The 21,704-nt window shown below is 43.2% G+C and overlaps 2 protein-coding genes across 3 annotated transcripts in view; one reads left to right on the forward strand and one right to left on the reverse strand.

Annotated features, from left to right (window-relative positions):
* The window catches only part of LOC306923649 (protocadherin-1-like), a 267,309-nt gene that overhangs the window by 28,230 nt on the left and 217,375 nt on the right, over positions 1–21,704 (forward strand). The window lies entirely within an intron of this gene.
* LOC306926654 (large ribosomal subunit protein uL4m-like) lies at positions 2,870–4,773 on the reverse strand (the record flags this gene model as incomplete). The annotated part of the gene is made up of 2 exons (XM_079506033.1): positions 2,870–3,756; positions 4,653–4,773. The coding sequence occupies 2 exons, from the start codon at positions 4,771–4,773 to the stop codon at positions 2,870–2,872; spliced, it is 1,008 nt and encodes a 335-aa protein (XP_079362159.1).

Consider the following 21,704-nt stretch of genomic DNA (forward strand, 5'->3'; position numbering starts at 1 on the left):
TTGCCGTTGATTAATGCCAATTGAAGCCTAATTTTGATACTAACGCTTAACGCCATTGCCGTTGATTAATGGCAATTGCGCTTTTATAGTGCATTCGATCGATCGAGCCATAATGCTACTTACGTTAGCCGGTCAGCTAGCTATGTTGTTAGCACAGCACTGGATCATTCATCTTAGATCGTCGTCGCCATAATAATCCATTCTATCCGTTTCTTTCAATCACCTGTATCTCCTATTCCTTGTCCCAGATGGCATTTTGGTCAAAACAGCGTTTCTTTGACGGCACAGAGCCAGCGATGTGGAGCTCTCCAGTGCACCAACATAGATCAATCATGTAAACAAGGCCTCCCCAGGCTCCGTTGAGCGTCCTAGGATAATCTACTTCCGGTAGACTGGAACTGTGGCTTTTCAAAATAAGAGCTTGACTGGAAAAAATGCTGGCGTGAATTAGATCCTAATTTTTCAATAAATGCTAGCGCTGAAATGTGTGAGTGTGTTAGGCTGCTGACATTTGGTGATGAAAACCAACCAAACGCTATTTTCGTGCTCGGACCCAGGGACACAGCCAGGGACACAGCCAGCCAGAGACACACAAAGCTCCATATAGGAGTGGTTGCACCACTCAAAAATGTAGACATTATAGCAGCACATTTTGCCATGACAAACATTGACATTGAATATCAATTTTGGTATCTTACCTTTACAGCATATTCAGTCACAACCAGGAACTGGTACTGCAGTAAATCTCTATCTACAGGTAGACTATACAGAATTCCTGACGTCACCTCCGCTACCCCCCAAGTCAGAGTTGTTTCCCCCATTCTAAACGCCATTGAAGTTTTTAACTTAACACATTTGTGACCAACGGTCGCAGATTACTATGAAAACATGCTAAACCTTTTTTAACCTTCCTGCAACAACACTGCATGAAGGTTAAAAATCACCCTATTGTACAGTAGCTATAATAACAATTTGGCTGTCATCGCATGGATATTTCATATATTTATTTTTAAAGTAAAGTAAGCAAGAGTCCACATTGTGCATTATGTGGGAAATATTCCCACCTGATATCACTCAAAGTCGCTATCATAAAGCCATTAATTCAAATAGCCACCCTGTTTTTTGACCTCAGCGGCTTCCATGCTATAATTCTCTACAGAAAAAGGCTTGTTGTGAATGTGTGCCCACCCACCAACACAGTATAAAGTGGCTATAATGAAGTGCATTGGCTGAGATCTCCATGCAGCAGCACTTTTTTCTGCCTCAACCACTGCTAATTAGCCAGAGTCACATGAAGCTGAGCTGTCTACTTATCTCCTCTCTCTTTTGTTGTTTCCCCCCCCCCCCCCCCCCCCCCACACACACACACACTGTGACAGAAAGTGCTTCTGTTTTATTATTTCTCTCTATTTTTAATGAATGTTATGTTTTTTTTCCCTCCTGAAGCATTGTGTGCTTTCTCTCCTCTGTCGCTTTGCTGAGAGACAGGATGGATGTAGGGGCCCCGGTTCTAATTAACTGAGTGGAAATCTATTGATCAGTCTGGAATTTGACGCAGTCCTGTCACAGGAGAATTGAAACCAATGAGCAGGCCTCCGTTGAGCGTAATTACTCTTATGACTGTGTGGTCTCATATACAGGAAATTAAATAGTCCTTTTAAAACCTGGAGGGTACATCCGAACACATTGCAATATAATTGCGCTCTATTAAAAACCTCATTCATCTTTCATGCATTGAACCTCCTGGTGCTAATGGATGATGTCCCACTCCCTATGTGTTAAACCTCTCAGCTCTCCAAGTGAGACATCAACAAATAAAGGACATATTCTCTCTGACACTTGTCTCACACACTATTTAACACAAAGAGGTTTTGGCGATTTAGCACAAGGATATATTGATTTTCTTCTTTAATTATCAGGGTTGAAAGCGTTATTAGACACTACTGAGATAATATTGCCTGAAATAACCTGTCTAGAACCGATATATAAGATATGAGTCAGTGAGCTAAAGCTGTGCTGCAGACCATCAGTCATTGTGCGGGTGGCTTAACACGTCTATAAACCACGTTCACATATGGAGGGGTGACACAATGCATTTTAGAAGCCTTTCCAATGGCTGACTCGCTGCAAGGTACAGTATACTGCATGTCCTCCCCAGCACCTTAGCAGGCCAGCATGGAACTGCATCACCATCATCACTGGTGTGGTGTTGAGTCATCAATAGCTTTCAGAACAATTGATTTCTCTCCTCATTGAAAAATCAACAGGCAGTTGACATTGGCTTGTTTTTCACCAGTGGTGTGATGCAATCTTATCTTGCTGTGTAATGCATCTCATCTGCTGTTATCTTTTTTCCTGTGCCACTCTCCATTACCTACATGCAGGAACAAGGAACAAATACATTTAAACCCCTTGTCCCGTATTGCTGAGGCTACATTTTAACTACTTTAAATCTGGCCTCCCAGGAGTATTATGCCGGTGGTTCTCAACCTGTGGGTCCGGACCCCCAGGGGGTCCCCACATGATTTATTTGTAGGGGTCCCCATACTAAAGTGAAGTGACAAGACTTTAATACCTACAAAAAAGAAAAAGAAAAGAAAAAGACAATCATTGGCCAAATTGTCAGATAATATAAAAAAGGGGCAAAACATTTTGAAAATAGCTGATCTACAAGTTCACAACACCTCGCAACGTGAGGCATTGTAAGCTTGTACATTTTCTGTTTTCACAATATTCATCTGTGGAACAGGAAGGTAAAGCACCCATTGACATTTTATTTATTGGCAAGTTTGTGTAACAATAAAGGTCATGAAACCAATATTGAGGTGTTGATTAATATACATTTACATGATCATATTTCCCGGAGGTCCTATGGGAGGTCAGAGTAGGGCAGTTTAAACGGGTACAGAGGCGAATAACGATGGTCGTGCCAGAGCAGTTTATTTTCCAAAAACGTAACCGCTTCCAGTGTGAGGATGAGAGTCTCGTGTTTCAACATGCTGTGGACATTCAGGCCAATTGCTGGAATGACATTCACAGTCTTCAGACCTGCTGTAGCTTGAAGGAGGTTTTCAGGAAACTCTTCACCCACATCTACCATTAACACAGATTCTCCCCAGCGTCTGTCTCTGATCAGATCCACTAGATACTGCGAGTCAGGAGTGGGAATGTTCAGGGAGTCCACAATATGGAGGTAGTCCTGCGTCAGCTTAGAGCTGAGAGCCACCTTGAGTCCTTGCACGCGCGTCTTCATGGGCAACATGTAATAGTAACTGGTTGGACCTCTAGGTCCATGAGCGACCCCACCTCCTCTCCATAGAGGTGATCTGATGCTTCCGTGGCGAGCCCGTCCACTTCCCTTCTGTTTCCATGGTTTTCTGCCGCCACCCCTGACCTCTGACCTAACCTTTGTGTTGGCGTGGCTAATTCTCTGGTAATTCCTCTGCCACATTTCAACCTCATACAGAATGTCAAGCCTGGCAGGCACTGCGAAGACATCCGGATGGAGTTGAGCCAAACCTACAGGGTCACTGTCCCACCTCCTCAGGGTGTCCACCCAGGTCTGTACCGGGCTCAGGTGAGACGGGATCACCTCATTGCACCTTCTCAAGAGGGGTAGATTACAATCTAGAGGCGGTGGTGGTCTTTTTGTTCTTGATGGATCCACAAGATTTGGGGGTATGAGTAGATTGGACGGGACTGTGTTCTTACCAGCAGATGATGAGGACAACCTTTTAGCGATGCCTCTGCCACAAGCTATTATTGACACGCAAAGCATTTCAATTGAGTTTTAGAAATTAATTACAACAGAACAATTATCTTCTTAGATAATTGTCTGGAGAATCAATAGGATTTAGATGAAATGTGAAGTCTAGTCCAGCTTCGTGAAAGGTCATGTGGATGTACAGTAGGTTTCCTACAGTTTGACACCATATTTGGGTATAACTGACCACCCAGAACCCTATATATGGAGATGACTGTCACATCATGGACTCTATATTTGGACATGGCTGACCGTGGGAATCCATATATGGATATCAAAGACGCATCATGAGTCATGATTCAGTCAGTATTTAAAAAGAAGAAAAAAATGGGTGGGGGGAGGAGTCCCCAGATGACAGTAGAATGACAATTTAACGACAAAGAAAGAAAAGAAAAAACACCATTACTGCATAAAAAGTAATCAACAAACTATAAAAACTGGTGAAATAAAAAGTAATCAACAAACTATAAAAACTGGTGAAATATCAGCCAAATTGTCAAATAATATAAGAAAGGGGCAGAAATTGTGAAAATAGCCGATCTACAAGCTCACAACGCCTCGCAATTGTAGATCTGCTATTTTCACAATATTCACAGACTCAAGGCATCAATTCTCACACTATAGTGATGGCATGGGACCGGATGTGACCAAGCGGCAAATGATGGATGGGGGTACTCTTCACATATCTAGTCTTCTAGAGAGATCAAAGTGGCCCAATAACCCAAACTTTTTTATGGACACAGAATTAAAACTGCCTTCTGCAGGGGGTACCCTTCACATCATTTTACAACATCCCATCATATACCGGCCCATCCTGGAATTCAGAAGTGCCGTTTTCAAACCCCAGATGTAGAAAGGGTGGTGGCTCCGTAAAAACCTGTGAAATTACAAAGGCTGAAGCAGACTTGGGCCACGGAAGGCTCCGCCGAGCAAGGCGTTATTGAGTGAGTCGCCGCGATGAGCGCTGCAAAGTCTGTGTAAATCATCACTCCCCCGCCAGCATGCGTCATCGCGGGTACCCCCGAATCGTTAAGTGCCATATGGTCACATCTGGTCCTATGCCGTTAACCGATTTATGGCTTGAGAATGATTTTCATTATAGGCGAATGTAAAATCTAAAATTGTTGATCTACATAAGTTCACAATGCCTCACAGTGCAAGGTATTGGGGGCTACTTTTGAAGTAGCCTAATTCTGAAAATATTTCTGGTTAAGTAGTTAACCCATTTAGAATATATTTTCAAAGATTTGTGCCTCATTTTCACTATTTCAAAAATAGCAGACCTACAAGCTATGAGCTTGTAGATCTGCTATTTTTCAATAGCTAAAGTATAACATAATGCTTAGTTAAAACACCAAAAGGGGTTCCCGTCCAGAATGGGTTGTACCTGTTGTAGTATATAGGATAGCTGTGATTCCAAGTTTGTGCTGGCCCATAGCCCCTGAGGGCTCCAAAGCTACACTTGTTGCCTTGTTGAATCCATCTGCTGTGGTCTGTGGACCCACATTTGAAAAGATTTTGTGCCAAGAAAATCAATGTTTTTGTTAATAGTAGATCTACAAGCGCATATCACATAGTGATACGACAAGATGTGAGCTTGTAGATATTTTGGAATAGTTAAACTTATTTTTATGCTATATTAACTCATTTTGCTGGGGACACCCTGGAACCCCCTCAAGGACCCACTATAAGGAAAGATAAAACTATGGTTTAAGGGAAACATACTATGGCACGATTCAAATCATTAAAATAATCCCATCCAGTTTATTAATTCGGCATCTCAAGCAGGTTATGCTGTGGACAGACCTGTGTGAGGTTGTGAAATGCACTGTCAGCTATGTGATATAATGACTCAAGAGTTGCACCTGGGGGAAGTGATTCAGAGATTGACAGATACATGGCATGCTTTGAGTCATGCATCGGGTGTTAGTGCCCTTGGAATTCAGTTATAGAATAGTTTAAGTGCAACGAGAAGGGAAGTGCTAGAGGGAAATGGGAACACATCTATAGAGCTACAAAGAACACGAAAAAGTAGTAAAGAGAAAGAGGGGCTGCCATCTTCTCTGGTTATTAAGGCTAGTTGAAACGAGGCACAACGAATCCTGCATGCGTGGGGAGTTTCTACACTAAGCCTGTATTGTTTAGGCTAGAAGCGATAATTACTGACATATAGCCTAAATAAATAACCCAATACTTATGCAATACTCATCACCGTTTCCATTATGCTATACTTGAAAGCCAGGCTATGATGTTTGTTGGATCAGCCGTTCTAGACAACCGCATATCCTACATAATCATTAACATCTTCATAGCACTAGCACGCTCATGCACACGTGCAATGTTCTAATTCAGGTTGTGTTACTTATAAGCACACATAGTTTAGCTCAAACAGCTTAAATATCAACTTCTCGTGTGTGTGTGTGTGTGTGTGTGTGTGTGTGTGTGTGTGTGTGTGTGTGTGTGTGTGTGTGTGTGTGTGTGTGTGTGTGTGTGTGTGTGTGTGTGTGTGTGTGTGTGTGTGTGTGTGTGTGTGTGTGTGTGTGTGTGTGGTAACTGTCGCAGCTAGGCAATCATTGAACACTGGCCTTGCCCATACATAATAAGTCTGCAAATACCTTGACTGTGCACATCCTCGGTTATGGAATAGTAAATATACTGTGTATGACCATTGACCAGATCTGTAGAGTGAGTGGAGTAAATACAATCATTTCTGTCTGGCAGACAGATTTAATTCTCTGCCCAAAAATGTTATTCTACAAAGAAAGTGGGGTCCTGAGCACGGAGAATAGTCTTTCAACAACACAACACAGCCTTTGTTTCAACGGGTAGCATAGAAGAATGGGTCGGTGCAAAGAGTTTGGCTGGCTGTCAAAAGTGCATTGGGATCAAGCTCTGGTTCATTGCCCAATGCTGTTCCTCCACATCAGAGGGGGTGTCATTAGTAGTAGCCTCGGTCCCAGGCTCACTTAACTGCGAAAAGAAGAGCCTGGTCACAACGTAAGGCAAAGAAGCTATCGGCGGACGTATCCTCCGGAACATCCATCAGATGTATTTCCCCCGGATACGATATTTTCCCGACCAATCACAACACTTGTTTCATTCGCGGAGAATGTGAACTGATTTGTAAAGCATCAACGTAATTTCCTTGTTTCGGTGGGGACTAGTAAACACAGCCGCACCGCGTGACGTAGTTATCTTACACGCAACACTTCCGCCACTTCCGCTGATAGTCTTTTCAGCGTAGGTCTTGCCCAGGGTGCATTAGTAGTCATCTTCCCTTGAGCTCTAGCCTGGCCTTGATTGGCACATGGCAGTAGTCCAGGCCCACCTGCATGCTGATTGGTTGTATGGTTTTGGTCCATAACTCTAGTTCCGCTAATCCTTTTGGTCCATAGAGTTTTATGGAGCGGCTGTGGCTCAGGAGGTAGAGCAGGTCATCCAATGATCCCTGGGTCAGCAGTTCGAATCTCGGCTACTCCTGTCCACATGTCGACGTGTCTTTGGGCAAGACACTGAACCCTACATTGCCTCCAATGAGTTGGTCGGTGTGACCTTGCCACCATTGGTGTGTGAATGTGGGAAGTGAGGACGCTGTCGTAGACTGTTCGCCCGGCGCGCTGCTTCACCTCCCAATGTATGAATGAATGAACCATTGTAAAGCGCTTTGAGCACTTGGAAAAGCACTATAAAATGCAATTAATTATTATTATTATATATAAACTGAGAGCGGACCAGGAGCGACAGAGCGACAGACCCCCGCAATATTCATTTCAATAGGAAGTTGCTCAGTGGCGCTTGGAGCACCCGGAAGACTGCCGGAAGTACCATTATAACTCGTATGGTTGACTCGAGCGGAAGTTGAGAGAGGTCTCAACTTTGAGGTCAGGGTTGACGCACTTTATGCACATGACGTCACTGAACGTCCCTCCACCTCCATGAACGTCCCGGAATGTTCTGCAGTTCCAGCTTTGGCCATTAGGGTATTTATGGGGCTTATGGGTGCTTGCATTCCACTTCTTTCTTCTAACTGTCAAATTGAAGCTACATTATGTATGAAAAATTTACCCACCCCATTTTTCTCCCATTGGTTAAGGCAATGGTTTCAACCCTTTTCATATCGAGGTCCATTATTTTATTGGGCATTTGAGCCACAGACCACCATTTGATGAGATTCAGCCTCTCAGACACAAAACGAAAGAATAATTTCGAAAGATTTTGTCCACAATTCCATGTTGTATTGATGTGGTACCATTAGGAGAGATAATGGGCAAACGTTGATCAAAATAACAATTCATCTATACATTCTCTAATTATGTAGACTTCTTTTAAATTAAGTAATGTTGATGTTTAACAATAATTTAACTCTTGAGAGCGTAAAATTAATTGTAAAACTTTATAAGGGTCCATTTGGTTACCAATTCTCCATTTAGCTGGGGACCACCTGGTCCCCGGACCACTGGTTGAGAACCACTGCGTTAAGGGATTATTGGGAATAACTGCTGTTCGACACCGAAGCACTGGCCTATATAGTGTACGTGACTGGAACTTATCACTGATAGAGAGAGATTAGAGATTAGTAGAGATTGTGTTCTCAAAAATATTCAGGTGTAAGGATATTTGATTCCTGACACCAAAGTGCATCACAGGAAATCAACAGAGATATTCAGCACGCACGGCCCCAGCGTATTACCCGGAATGGGGTGCATACGTTTGTTACTATACTTACTAACAGTCCGCCAGGCATTAGTTCAACAACACCGTCACTCCCGACATGTGCTGCCGGTTACAACTAACTCTGTGGTGCAGGTTAAAGCTTTACTCAGATCATTCTACTCTAAGGCGACTGTGGCGACTGAGGCGACTGTGGCTCAAGAGGTAGAGCAGGTCGTCCAATGATCCATGGGTCGGCGGTTCGAATCCCGGCTCCTCCTGGCTACATGTCGAAGTGTCCTTGGGCAAGACACTGAACCCCAAATTGCTCCCGATGTGCTGGCTGGTACCTTGCATGGCTTCCGTCGCAATCGGTGTATGAATGAATGTGTGTGTGAATGTAATGCACAATCTATGTAAAGCGCCTTGGATAAAGGCGCTATATAAATGCACCATTTACCATTTTACCATTTAATATCTCTGATGACTGACAGTGATGACCTAAAACAGTACCAGTGTAGCGTTGACCGGCTAGTGGAATGGTGTGACAAAAATAATTTGATTATCAACACTAAGAAAACTGAGGAAATTATCTTTGGTCCTGCTCTCGGTGATAAGACACCACCGGTGACTATCCATGGTTCAGCTATTGAACAAGTTCCATCCTACAAATATCTGGGGGTGACGCCACCTTATCATGGTCTTCTCATATTGAATATATCTGTAAGAGGATACAGCAGCGTACAGTATGTACTCCTTACGCCGACTTAGATCGTTTGGTGCTAGTAGTCAGATCTTGTCTCTTTTCTATACGTCTGTCATTCAAACTGTGATGTTGTACTGTAGCATGACCTGGTTTAACAGCCTATCTATAGTATATAAGAACAAACTGTATAGCCAAATTAAGATCTGCGCTAAAATTGTTGGTAGGCCTGTTGAGGTCGTGTTACATTCATTTAAAGAGCATGCTTAGACTGGCGAAGAGTATCTCCTCTGACCCCTTACATGTTTTAAATGATGAATATCAACTGTTGCCCTCCATGAGGCGGTTTAGAGTCCCGAAATATAAGAAAAACAGGCTAAAGAACTCTTTTGTACACCAGTCTGTTCTGCTTTTAAACCAAAATCGGTAAACCAAGAGGATATGTTCTATTGTTCTTGTTCCTGTCTGCTTCTGTGATTTGTGTCCTGTAATGTATCTTGTAATGTATTGTGTATGTCTGGTCTGTATCTTGAACGGTGACGTCATGGACGCAAAACAAATTTCAGTGAAAGCTGACAATAAAGTTGTATTGTATCGTATCGTTAAAACTCACACGTGGCTCCCGACATGTGCAGCAGGTTAACACTTCCAGTGTGCCATTTTTTTTTCAGAATAAAGGCGCTAGAGTGCCCAGTAGATGAGGCAGATTTTACTCTGAAAAGCCCCGCCTTCCATTTCCCCCCAAAACCGTGAAGTATAATCTTCCATTACTACTTTGCGCTGTCACATATCAACTCTCTCTAGAAGCGTTTTTTATTCCAAACGAGATGATTGGTTAAGTCAGAAATTATGACTGATTGCCGTTTTACCCATGGAGAGCACCATAGATTTAGAGTAAAGAGCTAGTTCAGTCGGGTCGTAAACAAGGAAGTGAACGGCAGTGTGCATGCACGAAACCTGTCTAGGAGCCCTGAAGAAGGAATGGCCAAGCAAAAAAACACAAAATAAAAAATATGGTTTATATCATTAGAAAAGACCTTAAGATGTCCCCAGACGTCATGGGCTCCCTACGGGGGGTCTTCTAAAAAAGAGACGTGTTGGGCACAAATAGTGTTAAAACTAACCTGTGACTCCTGACATGTGTTGCAAGTTAAAACTAACCCGTGGCATCCTGTGAGGTTGGGTTTTGGGTAGGGTGTCGGACTCATGACCGTAGGACTGTTAGTACGTCGGACCAAACCCACTGGAATGCAACTACATTCAGCAGGCAGGTCGCATAATCAGCGTGCCATGCAGGCCCGACAGATGATTGGTTGTGGGTATCCAGCAGTCATCCCATCTATCAGTCTGATTGGTTCATGGATTTCAATCACTGTGGACCAATCATCCAGAGAGTCTCCCATCTACCATTGGTTCCTGATTGGTGTATGGATTCCCAGCCACTGTGGACAAATCATCTTGCATCTGCTCCTCTATAGTCACCCTACTATCGGGGGGGCGAGGCGAAAAAGGTGATAGCCCTTGTTATCTTTGATTGTGATTAATAATTTAAGTTCGTGAAAGAACAACCACTATTAGTACAACCTACTATTAGTACATACAGTTTAGTTCTAGTAGCCACGGTAGATTGTGCATAACTTCCCCCCCCTCCAACATTCCTTTATGTTCTTCATATAAAACCCTTTTACAGGTTATAATAATAAATAAATAGTACATCTAATTAGAACTTTCTTGGTACTCAAAGTTGCTTTACACAACACAACAATTAAAATAAACTACTTTTATTAAGAGAAAACAAGTTAAAAAGGCTAAGAACTAAGCAAAGAAAAACATTCAAATTAAAAGACAAAGGGGGATTAGAATTAGGCGGGGAAAGCAAGTCTGAATAGGTGGGTTTTGTAGTAGGCTTTGAACAGGGCAAGGATGGGGGCGGCTTTGATGTGAGGTTCCAAAGGGAGGGGGCTTCAACTGAGAAAGCACCACCACCACCACCAGTTGCGTTTGCTTTGGGGATGTCCAGGAGGTTGGCATCACCAGATGGTACGTCAGAGAGGTAGCGGGGAGCCTGGTTGTTGAGGTGCATTTGAGAGCCTTGTACTGCATGGGTGTGACACTGAACCAGTGAGCCAGTGAAAGTTGTGGAAGATTGGGGTGATGTGGTCTCTGGATCAGGTTCTGGTGAGCAGGCGGGCAGCAGAGTTTTGCACATACTGTAGTTTAGGAGGCTATTACTAGTACTAGTAGTCGAGTCTGGATGTGATGAAGGCATGCAGCAGCAGATGGTGTGTGACGGAGGTGGACAAAGGGTGTTTTGGTGATCTGGTTGACTGGTGGGATCCAGATGGGTTGTGGGGGTGACAATGGAACCATCTATGTTCAGGGAGAAGTTATGGGTGTTATATTAGACCCCCATAAAGTATATATACTGTACACTACCTGGACATTTCTAAACTGCATCTGATCTACAAACACTTGCATTTGCTTTAACCAAGAACCTCATCATACTAATGGCACTGTCATTGTCGGTTCTTGCCCCTCCATGAGCCTTGAGTTGGACTATGACAAACACAGTTCAGACAATCACTGCCAATAGTCTGAATGTGGTAATTTTGTTCTTATTGCCTACCCTTTCCAATAAAACATTGGATGTCGATATGACTGTATAGATGCCAAAAGTGAAAAGAACAATAATTCACATTCCCACTACAGCTCAGGGCTCCAGACTAACGTTTTTCACCAACATCCCGGAACCGTCCCAAAATACAATTTGAACCGTCCCAAAGTGAATGTACTGTATACAGTCACACACTAATGTGAGGGCAGAACATAGAACGAAAATACATCGCATGGATGCAACTGGGACATATCCTCAGTGATGTATCCCAAGGTCATCAGGGTTTCGGGTCTCGCGAACATCATACCCCTCACTCGGGTGACCCAGCCGGGGTGATCAAGTCCCGACTTACGTCCCAGTAGCTACCCTCGATCAGACCCACTAGGGAAAGACCAGGGCCACACAATCCGTTGGAACCACTCCGGAAATACTATGCCGGGACTGAGAGGTACAATTCTGGCATGTGGAGGGACTAGGCTCTGTGGGTTTCCTCCTGTCCGGGCCCCTCCTACGTCTCACCAGGTCCACTCCTGCTCTCACCAGGAGTACAGCGAGGACCTGTGCGTTGCACCAGACACTTCATTCAGGAGTGGTGGATTCTTGAGCCGCAATGGTTCTGCAGGCTCCACCTGGGCAACGGTAGCACTGCAGGCTCCACTTGCGACTCAAATGGCCCTCCTAAAGGCCTCATCATAAGTTATTTAAAGACTTCCAGCATTGCTTTTGAAAGTGGCAAGGAATCATAATAATCATAAAATGCATTAATCCTTGAAGTAAATGCTTTCTTAGAATCTTTAGATCAGCCCCAGAGGGGTAACCAATATTTTTGGAGGGGTCGCCAGTTGCATTTCTGAATATGTGCAAAGTAATGTAAATCTGAATAAAAATAAATAAATCCATGTTTTCTAAGTTAATATTTTAGTAAAAGCACAGTCACAATACAGAATATTTAGGTAGGCCTAATTAGTAGGTAAAAGCTTTCGGATGCACGCACGTCTGTGTGTGGCACTGAAAACTTTTCACTGACGTGCGTCAGAACCTCAGGCTCAAACACATGCACAGTCAATGCACAGCCTCAACTTGCCCACTGTGATCTTTTCACTTGAGGGTCGAAGTTGTCATTGTGGGGTGTTAGGGTAACACCTCAGGTGTTAGGTGTGTGATATCTTTTTATGGATCTTAATATCTTACCAATAGCAGGATGCATCCACCACATTGTTCCATCCACCGTCCACAGGCTGTTGAGAGCCATGTTTCATGTACAGTATTAATTTGCGTCAGTTTCCTTATATATATTAACTTTTGGCTGTTATCATATGAAAGTTTTTTATGTGGAAAACGGAGTGGTACATCTCCTTGTGCTGCAGGGAGCCTGTGTGAATGGTCTGACTGCCTGTTCTCCCTCGTTTTATTTTATTTATTTATTGTTTTATAAATTGTTTCTCCTCTTCAAAATACGCAGCATTTTTCTGACTGCTACATGAGGGTACTACAGACTGCTGCGCCTGTTTTGTGGGGTTCTCTCTGTAGTAATAGTTTGTGGCTGAAGTGTTGCCAGCGCCGCTGCAACATTTATGCAGCACTGCTAGTCTCATGCTGCCCGTAGGTGCGCACGATATGCACATTTTCAGTGCAAAAACTCCTAGTCCCGAAACCGTCCCGGCTGAGATCCATTTAAATCCCAAATAGATATTTTATAGTCCCCGGGACGTAGGTCTGGTGCCCTGCTACAGCTACCTGCTTCAGTCTGTGTTTGCTCATGGTCAGCTCAACACTACCTTCTCCAAGGGAAAGAGAACCAGTCTGTGTTTGCTCATGGTCAGCTCAACACTACCTTCTCCAAGGGAAAGAGAACCAGTCTGTGTTTGCTCATGGTCAGCTCAACACTACCTTCTCTAAGGGAAAGAGAACCAGTCTGTGTTTGCTCATGGTCAGCTCAACACTACCTTCTCCAAGGGAAAGAGAACCAGTCTGTGTTTGCTCATGGTCAGCTCAACACTACCTTCTCCAAGGGAAAGAGAACCAGCGGTTATTCATTCATAACATAGTTTTGATAATTAAAGAAAAACTTTCTGCATTCATAAGTAACAACTTTCAGAAATAAAACTATTGCTGACTACATCTATACTATATTCCTGATCAATATAGATGACAACTCGAAGGTGATGGGGACAGTTGGGAGGAGGCCCAGCGGTGTTAGGGGGTATGGGCGACACTTTCACGTAGGAAGGGGCCAAATGCCCCAAGTGCGCTTTTTTTCTAGTGACAACTAGCAGTAGTGATGGGGGGAGGGGGGGGGGGGGTTGTTCCTTTGTATCGTATCCAGTAATGTCACCTTGATGAAAGCTCTATTGAGCTGAAACACCATCACTGTCTGAGTATTTTATTTTATTTGGTAGAAGAAGCCACATATAGATTTAAGACACAGGAGGATTAAGTCTGTGACAGCTTTGCCGTCCAGTTTTTACAGCACCTTATTCTCAGACATTCAAAAAAACAAGCACTGTCTCGTTAGACACCTCATAATAGCTCACGATAGGCCAGTAGACAGTTTTTGCTTCAACAGCAGTAGTGTATTATGGTAGAAATGCCAGCGTCACAATGTTGTGTATGACTATTGAACTATTGAAACAAACTACTTTAAAACTCTTCAGAGAGAGAGAGAGAGAGAGAGAGAGAGACAGAAAGACAGAGAGACTTCCCAGAAAGTGGTATATACAGTACATATGTACAGTAAGCAGGTTAATAGGGTTCAGGTGCGGAATGTCTCATCACGTTGCTGCACTGTGGACTCCACTTGACACAAACTTACAATATGAAATTAAGACATTTCAATATTTTCACCACAGAGCAGAGCGCATTGGATTTCGCATTTAAATGGTAAATGGTGCATTTATATAGCGCCTTTATCCAAGGCGCTTTACATAGATTGTGCATTACATTCACCCATTCACACACACATTCATACACCGATGGCGGCGGAAACCATGCAAGGCACCAACCAGCACATCAGGAGGGGTTCAGTGTCTTGCTCAAGGATACTTCGACACCAACTCTGTGGAGCCCGGGTTCCAGCCCGGGTTCCACCCAGCCACTCTACCCCTGAGCTATCGCCGCCCCCTTTACACATGATGTTAATCAATGCCACAAAGGGAACATAAGAACAGCCTCTACATCTGTTTATTTAATAATGCCTAATTTGATCGAAGCATTAAACATGTGCTTGCTTATTTGCATGGATTATTCCCAACAACATTACAGTATGATGGACATGTTAGGCTCTTGATGTCCAGTTCTACTTTGAGCTTGAGCTTGAGTGTGTGTGTGTGTGTGTGTGTGGGGGGGGGTGGGAGAAACAATCACACTTGTGTGAAGTGTGGGGCGACTTTGGGAGCATGCACATACATAACGTCACGAAGGGGGGGGGGGGGGGGGGGAAGAGAGAGAGAGAGAGAGAGAGAGAACGGGACATTGCGATTCATTAATTCCGTAGTCAAACTGTTAAAGATGGAGTGCCACATTTTTTGTATTTTTCCAGTTTTTCATGTGTCTATGAGGAGACAGTACTTCATTAGACACCCTGGAGTCGTTTTTATGTGCAATAGTGTATTAACTTTGTTTTTAGGGTTTCTCCCTGGAGGCTGAACCCTTGACAGTCAAACGGGCCAATGAAATAAACAGTAATATAGTGACACACACTCAGCCCCTCCCCTAACCCCTCCCCCATCAGGTGGATCACCACTCATCACCACAAATACTGTGCACTTTTTGGAACAAGTTCTTCATCCTTATATTATAATAACTGATGATCATGTTTTAGGGTGGAAGAAAATCATGGCACTCCATCTTTATTCTTTAATGACTAGTATTAAAATTGTATTTAAGTTCATAAAGTAAATAAAACACAAGTATATATAATGCATTTGAAATTAAATAGGCTACAATTGTAACTTTTCAGGATTTCAATGAGAAATTGCCAAAGAATTATTCAGGATTGCAATTTTTAAAATTGCAAAAAAATTGCATATCTACTGTACAAGCTCAAAATGTGTGCACTTCGACGCGTTTTGAGCTTGTAAATCTGCTATCTTTGCTACTTTTGTCTACATAGAATGACGAAGTAGGCCATTAATTATGAAAAAGGTTGTGGCCCTCTGGAGTGAGTGTGGAAATATAGTCGCCCTCTCTATAATCAAAGTTGCCCTTCCCTGCACTAAAGCAACCCCACATACCTTACTGTAAGAAAGGAAGAGTGCGTTAATTGTTTTCCACCAGTACCTACAGTTGGGTGCCACCGATATTGTCCCTTATCATTTGACCCATTTAGGCCTGACCTCAAAATTTTAAAAAATCCTTCTAAATCCTCCAGTTTTCTGAAATAAATATTTTCACGATTTTTCAAAAATAGCAGATCTACAAGCTCATAGCGCGCCACCGAGTGGCGCGCTATGAGCTTGTAGATCTGCTATTTTTCAATAGCTAAATTATAACATAATGTTTAAAACACCAAAAGGGGTTCCCGCCCAAAAAAGTGTCCTTTTGCGCAGATCACGCAAACCTCAGCAAAAAGAAAAGGACAATATCGATGGCCTCCAACTGTACACAGTAACTGCATGGCCCTGCCACCACAGAGTAGGCTATATCGCAATAGCTTCCATAGCATACTGTATTGCTGTCTCCTGTACACTGGAGAGTGCTGATATTATTGCAGTGCAGTAGCAGTGGCCTGGGTTAGCCCCTGCTTCTGGACTCCCCCCGGGAGTGATTTTTTATGCTGACCAAACAACATCTAATCTTGGTGGGAGTACGACGGGGGCTTAAAATCAACCAGACGGGGATGTAAACAGCGGAGATTGATGACCCCACAGTGTACATTTCATCCCATAGACTGCCGCTCCCCTCCAGGACGGTGCCACGTGAGCTTTGTTTTACTGACGTGCTACAGTAACAAAGCCTATCATAAGAGAATGCAAAGCGGGGGCCCGGTAGTCTTGTTTTTCATTACGTTTTCCCAGGGACTGTTGCGATAAGAGCAGAGCTCTAGCACCCTTATCACAGCCGTCATAAATTCCATTATTACTGAAGTCGACGTGGCGTCTTCGGATTATCATGTTAAGCCCTTCCCTGTGGCCAACCTTAGGCCCTACTTAGTGTATGCGGTAATAAGTCTGGAATTAATTTGTTCACTGCTTGGAATATCTCAATGAGAAAGAAAGGCCAACAGGGAGCACCATTAGCTTACTTAAATGGATATTTCCTCAGGACAGGGCCATGTAGTTACATGGGATGCGTAAGTTGGTGTGCTGCATTGAAAGTGACACTAATTCAACTTTGGGGCAAAGGGCTGATGTCCCAGAGCACTTAAACTCAGTGGGGAGATGTTTTTGCCCCAAGGCTACATCTACTTCAGTTCCTCGCAGTCCGGAAGTGAGTGCAAACACTGGGATACATATTTCATTATCACATCAAGGATACTGTGTATATTGGGAACTCTTTATGGCCAGTTCTACCCTGCAGTTCCAAAGTGGTATAAGACACTGAAAAGCTGTATTTTAGCAGTGAACCTTTAAGCAAGTGTCAATATACACCCAGACAGATTACACTTTGTGGGAACCCATTTCTGAATCCCATTTTGACACTGGTCCTTTTCACCGTGCCTGTGTAGAACAAGCTGACATTTTGTGCTTTCAAGCTTGTGAGGACATTGAGCTTGAGCAAGAGGCGAGAAGCATGATTGTTTGCCTAAGTTGTAATGAAAAATGTATGCATCTACAGCCCCCAGCTGCCCCTTCGTCTTCTCGCAATCGGAAGACATTGGGGTAAGACAGTGCCATCACTAGAGAACAGAAAGTAACCGTGTCAACAGACTGTTTGATCATACTGTGGCCTGTGGGGAAAAGATGCCAGCTTTGATAGACTGTGCTTTGTCGATCTGGATGTCAAGATGGGAGGGGTGCGTGTGTTTTAAATTCAATCCTCATCTCTGATGAACATCTACTCTCATGCTGAGCGCAAGAGTCATCAAGAGTCATCAAAAATACACATCAGTATGGTTGATGGGACAGGGATCAATGCTGAGATGCATCTGCAAAAGTGGGAGTGTGTTTATATTTGTTTGTGAAAACAGGGTCCCCCAGGGGAACCCCACAGGAGGACATCCTTAATGGATGTGGGGTCCCTGGGGGACCCCACATCCATTAAGGACCTTCATTTGCTATTTGAAAATAGTGTGAGCTTTTAGATGTGCATAGACGGTCTTATAGATGTCAAATAAATTAGAAACATTTTAACAACACAAATCATGTATGGGGGTCCCTGGCAGAATATATTTTTAAATGAAGGTCCACGGCCAAATATACATTAATTTGGCGGTCCATGAAAAAGTTTAAGAACTATTGATGTAACAGACAGGCTTAGTGGAGATAGGAGACGACACCAACAAGGCCCCGCGGAGACTGGCTGTGATTTAAGACTGAGATTGGGCTTGCCGCCAGGTTGCTCTAGTAAGGAGAGGGAAAAAATCATATTAACATCAAAGGCGTGTGATGCTTACTCCTCCTTTTATCTGATCTCATATCTCCTCCTCATTATGACTCCCTTACCTCACTCTCCCCTGCTCATTAAGAATTTAAGGTAATTCTGTGTGTAGAACAAAGTAAATGAGGTGTGTGTGTGTGTGTGTGTGTGTGTGTGTGTGTGTGTGTGTGTGTGTGTGTGTGTGTGTGTGTGTGTGTGTGTGTGTGTGTGTGTGTGTGTGTGTGTGTGTGTGTGTGTGTGTGTGTGTGTGTGTGTGTGTGTGTGTGTGTGTGTGCTATTTGTGTGTGTGTGTATATGAACATAATTCAGGCATAAACACCCGCTGTATGCGTGGGTTTGTTATGGCTGTAAGTGCATGTGCACGTGAACTCGCGCCACCCATGTAATTAAGCTTCTCCAGTGAGGTCAGGAAGGAAGCTTTGCAATAATGAGCCGCAACTTTATTTGAAGTCACGAGGAAATGTCGTGTTGACTGTGATTTGTTGATCAAATGAACACACGCTGCTCATTTCCCCATTGAATTATTAAGCAATGAGAGAAAGCACGGTAGCTGCATGCATGTACGTTAAATGGAGACTTGCACGGCGTTGCCGCAAAACAAGGCCTCGACACACAGCCTCGCTTGATTAAATAAACTTCTTATTGTGAGCCGTGATTCTAGCTCTTATATGTAATATAATGCTATCTCTTCTGTAATTGAAGCCTTAATAATGCAATGAAAATATGAGAAGAATGCATCAGTGTGCCATCTGGATTTTAATTAGTCCAGCTTTTATATCATTGTTAGATTTCATTTCATGAAACACTCACTGTTAATGGGGTTGTAATGGGAAATCCATGATTCCTTCTAACTATGTAATTTGTGACTGAATGCTGTGACTGGGATCGTTGCATTTATTATTTTTTTCATATGAAATGAAAGGATCATTAACAAAAAAAGTGAGTACCTAGTACTATATTAGTAACAACGTAATAATAATTCAGTCCCCTATTTAGTTGTGGTTCAGATACAGTATTTGTCACTCTACATTTTTTAGAGTGAAATGTATCCTTTCCATTTACCATGTTTTATTTAACTACTGTATTATTCTTGAAAATCCCATTACAATTAGGAGCAATGGGTGCTATTAATACAGCACCCAGGGAGCAGTCAGGGGTTACTTAAGTGTCTTGCTCAGGGACACATAGACTGTACGAGCTGAGGGTGAACCAGGGACCTTCCGATTCCCAGGTGGTCTCTCTGCCCATTCAGCTATGGCCACTCCTGACTTCCTCCCCCTTAGTCCTATGGCTATAGCCACTGAGTCTCCAATTGCCTGCCTCCTGCACACACATAAAGGAAGCTTTTGGCCCTGAGCTCTAGTTATTTAAATGCAAGGAATGCTGGGATAGGGTCTGGCTACAGCATGGGAAAGTTGCAGTATTTTCATCAAGGGAAAGGGCGTATTGTTGTCAGAGTACATTTGCAAATAATGTGAACAAAGGGGGTCTACCCACTCAAGCCAAATTCAGACTGGTCCGGTGCATCTCAGGATATGGTATATATAAGGAAGGCACTGGAGCAAACTCAGACAATTAAAGGAAATGTGTCCTCTGCATTCAACCCATCCTATTAATACAACACCCGGGGATCAGTTGGGGCTTAAGTGTGTTGCTCAGGGAAACCTCAACAGACCTTATGATTCCAGATGGCCTCTCTACCCATCAAGCTATTTCCCCCCCTTGTGTAAGTCCAAAACTCACACAAATTGGTCATGTTGGTAATTTTTTTTTATATTAAATTTCAATTGGCTACGATTGGTTCCAAATATACAAGATGGTCGTATTATACAAAATAATTATGAATTGGCAGCATCCAGTCTACCTCAAATTTCAGCCTTAAAAAAATAACACAGAGCCAAAAGTAATTTGACAAAGCAACAACTCAGACTATATCTTGGACCACAATGTTCCTCTGCTTCCTCCACAATAGTCAGTCCACAAATCTTATCTCCAGAACTGACACAACTACTGTATAAGTACTGTATAATTAATTTCCACCGTGGCACATAAAATGATACCACCTGCAGCCCTATTTAAATATAGTTTGTCTCTCTGCCTGTTCAACCTAAAGGTTCTTTGGATTAAAGCACAGGTAGTTTGACTAATAATGACACCTCCTATGCCACTCTTGAATCAACTAAAACCCCATGCTGCCATGGCACTGAGTAGCTCTGGTCCATAGCTCTAATGCCGTTACATTTAGAGTTATGACTTCCGGGGCTCGCATAAATGCAGACCAGCCTCTCGTCTTTAGTGTAAAAAAAAAACGTTTTTGCTACTCACCAATACAAAGGCGGGTTGTGTCATTAGAAAGCCTACTTTCCTTAGTGGAAGCACTCCCACTCCCAGTGGGAGCCCCCCACCACACCTATAAAAGGTACTTTTTGGCCAAAAAGGGATTTGTTTTCCATCGGAAAACAGTTACTTTAGTTACTCCACTGCGCCCTCTATACCGATATTGCCAAGAGAAAACCTTCATAGAAAATATTTTTCCTCCAGTGAAAAAAAATCCCTTTCTGGCCAAAAAGTACCTTTTATACGTGTGTGGGGGGCTAAGAGTGCTTCCACTAAGGAAAGTAGGCTTTCTAATGACACAACCCGCCTTTGTATTGGTGAGTAGCAAAAACGTTCTTTTTATTTACGCTAAAGACGAGAGGCTGTTTTTTATGTGAGCCCCGGAAGTCGGTAACATAGCTCTAAATGCAACGGCATTAGAGCTATGGACCAGAGCTAGGCACTGAGAAGCTCAAAGCAGCCATCAGAGTTAAATGTAATCTATATGACAAGGCATTACACTTTACACAGAAAATATTATAAAAGTGTGTTTACACTGGGCGTAGAATGTCTTAATTTGTTATAATTACTTAATTTCCCCCCAGCTATAGAAGTGGAGCCTTCACATTTAGCTTGTCAGAATCTGACTGCCTTCATTATATCTCAGCAGTGATTGGAGTGTTTTGAAAATCGTAAGCCTGTGATTATTCCCATTCTTTAGAGGAAAAGACAAAAGCCTGCAGGCAGGTGACAAGTTAAATCTGAGCTCATAGACTCTAGTGAAGTTCTGAAACATCGTTGGGGGGGTTTAAATCGTTTTTACACTTCTCAGTAAAAATAAAAGTAAAAATATGATAGGTGTTCCGACAGTTCCCCCCAGCTAAAATAATTGTGATCATGAAGGGGAGGAAATCAAGATAACTATCCCCCCCCCATGTAAATTGCAATGTTGAATTGATTCTGAATGATCCAATTGAAAGCACTCTTCTCATCGCCACTGTCCAAACGGCAAAGCACATTCTGTAAGATGTGACCCCCCGCCCCCCCCCCCCCCCCCCCCCCCCCCCCCCACACACACACACACACACACACACACACACACACACACACACACACACACA

This window comes from Electrona antarctica (assembly GCF_951216825.1).
Source record: "Electrona antarctica genome assembly, chromosome: 1".
Lineage (NCBI taxonomy): Eukaryota > Metazoa > Chordata > Actinopteri > Myctophiformes > Myctophidae > Electrona > Electrona antarctica.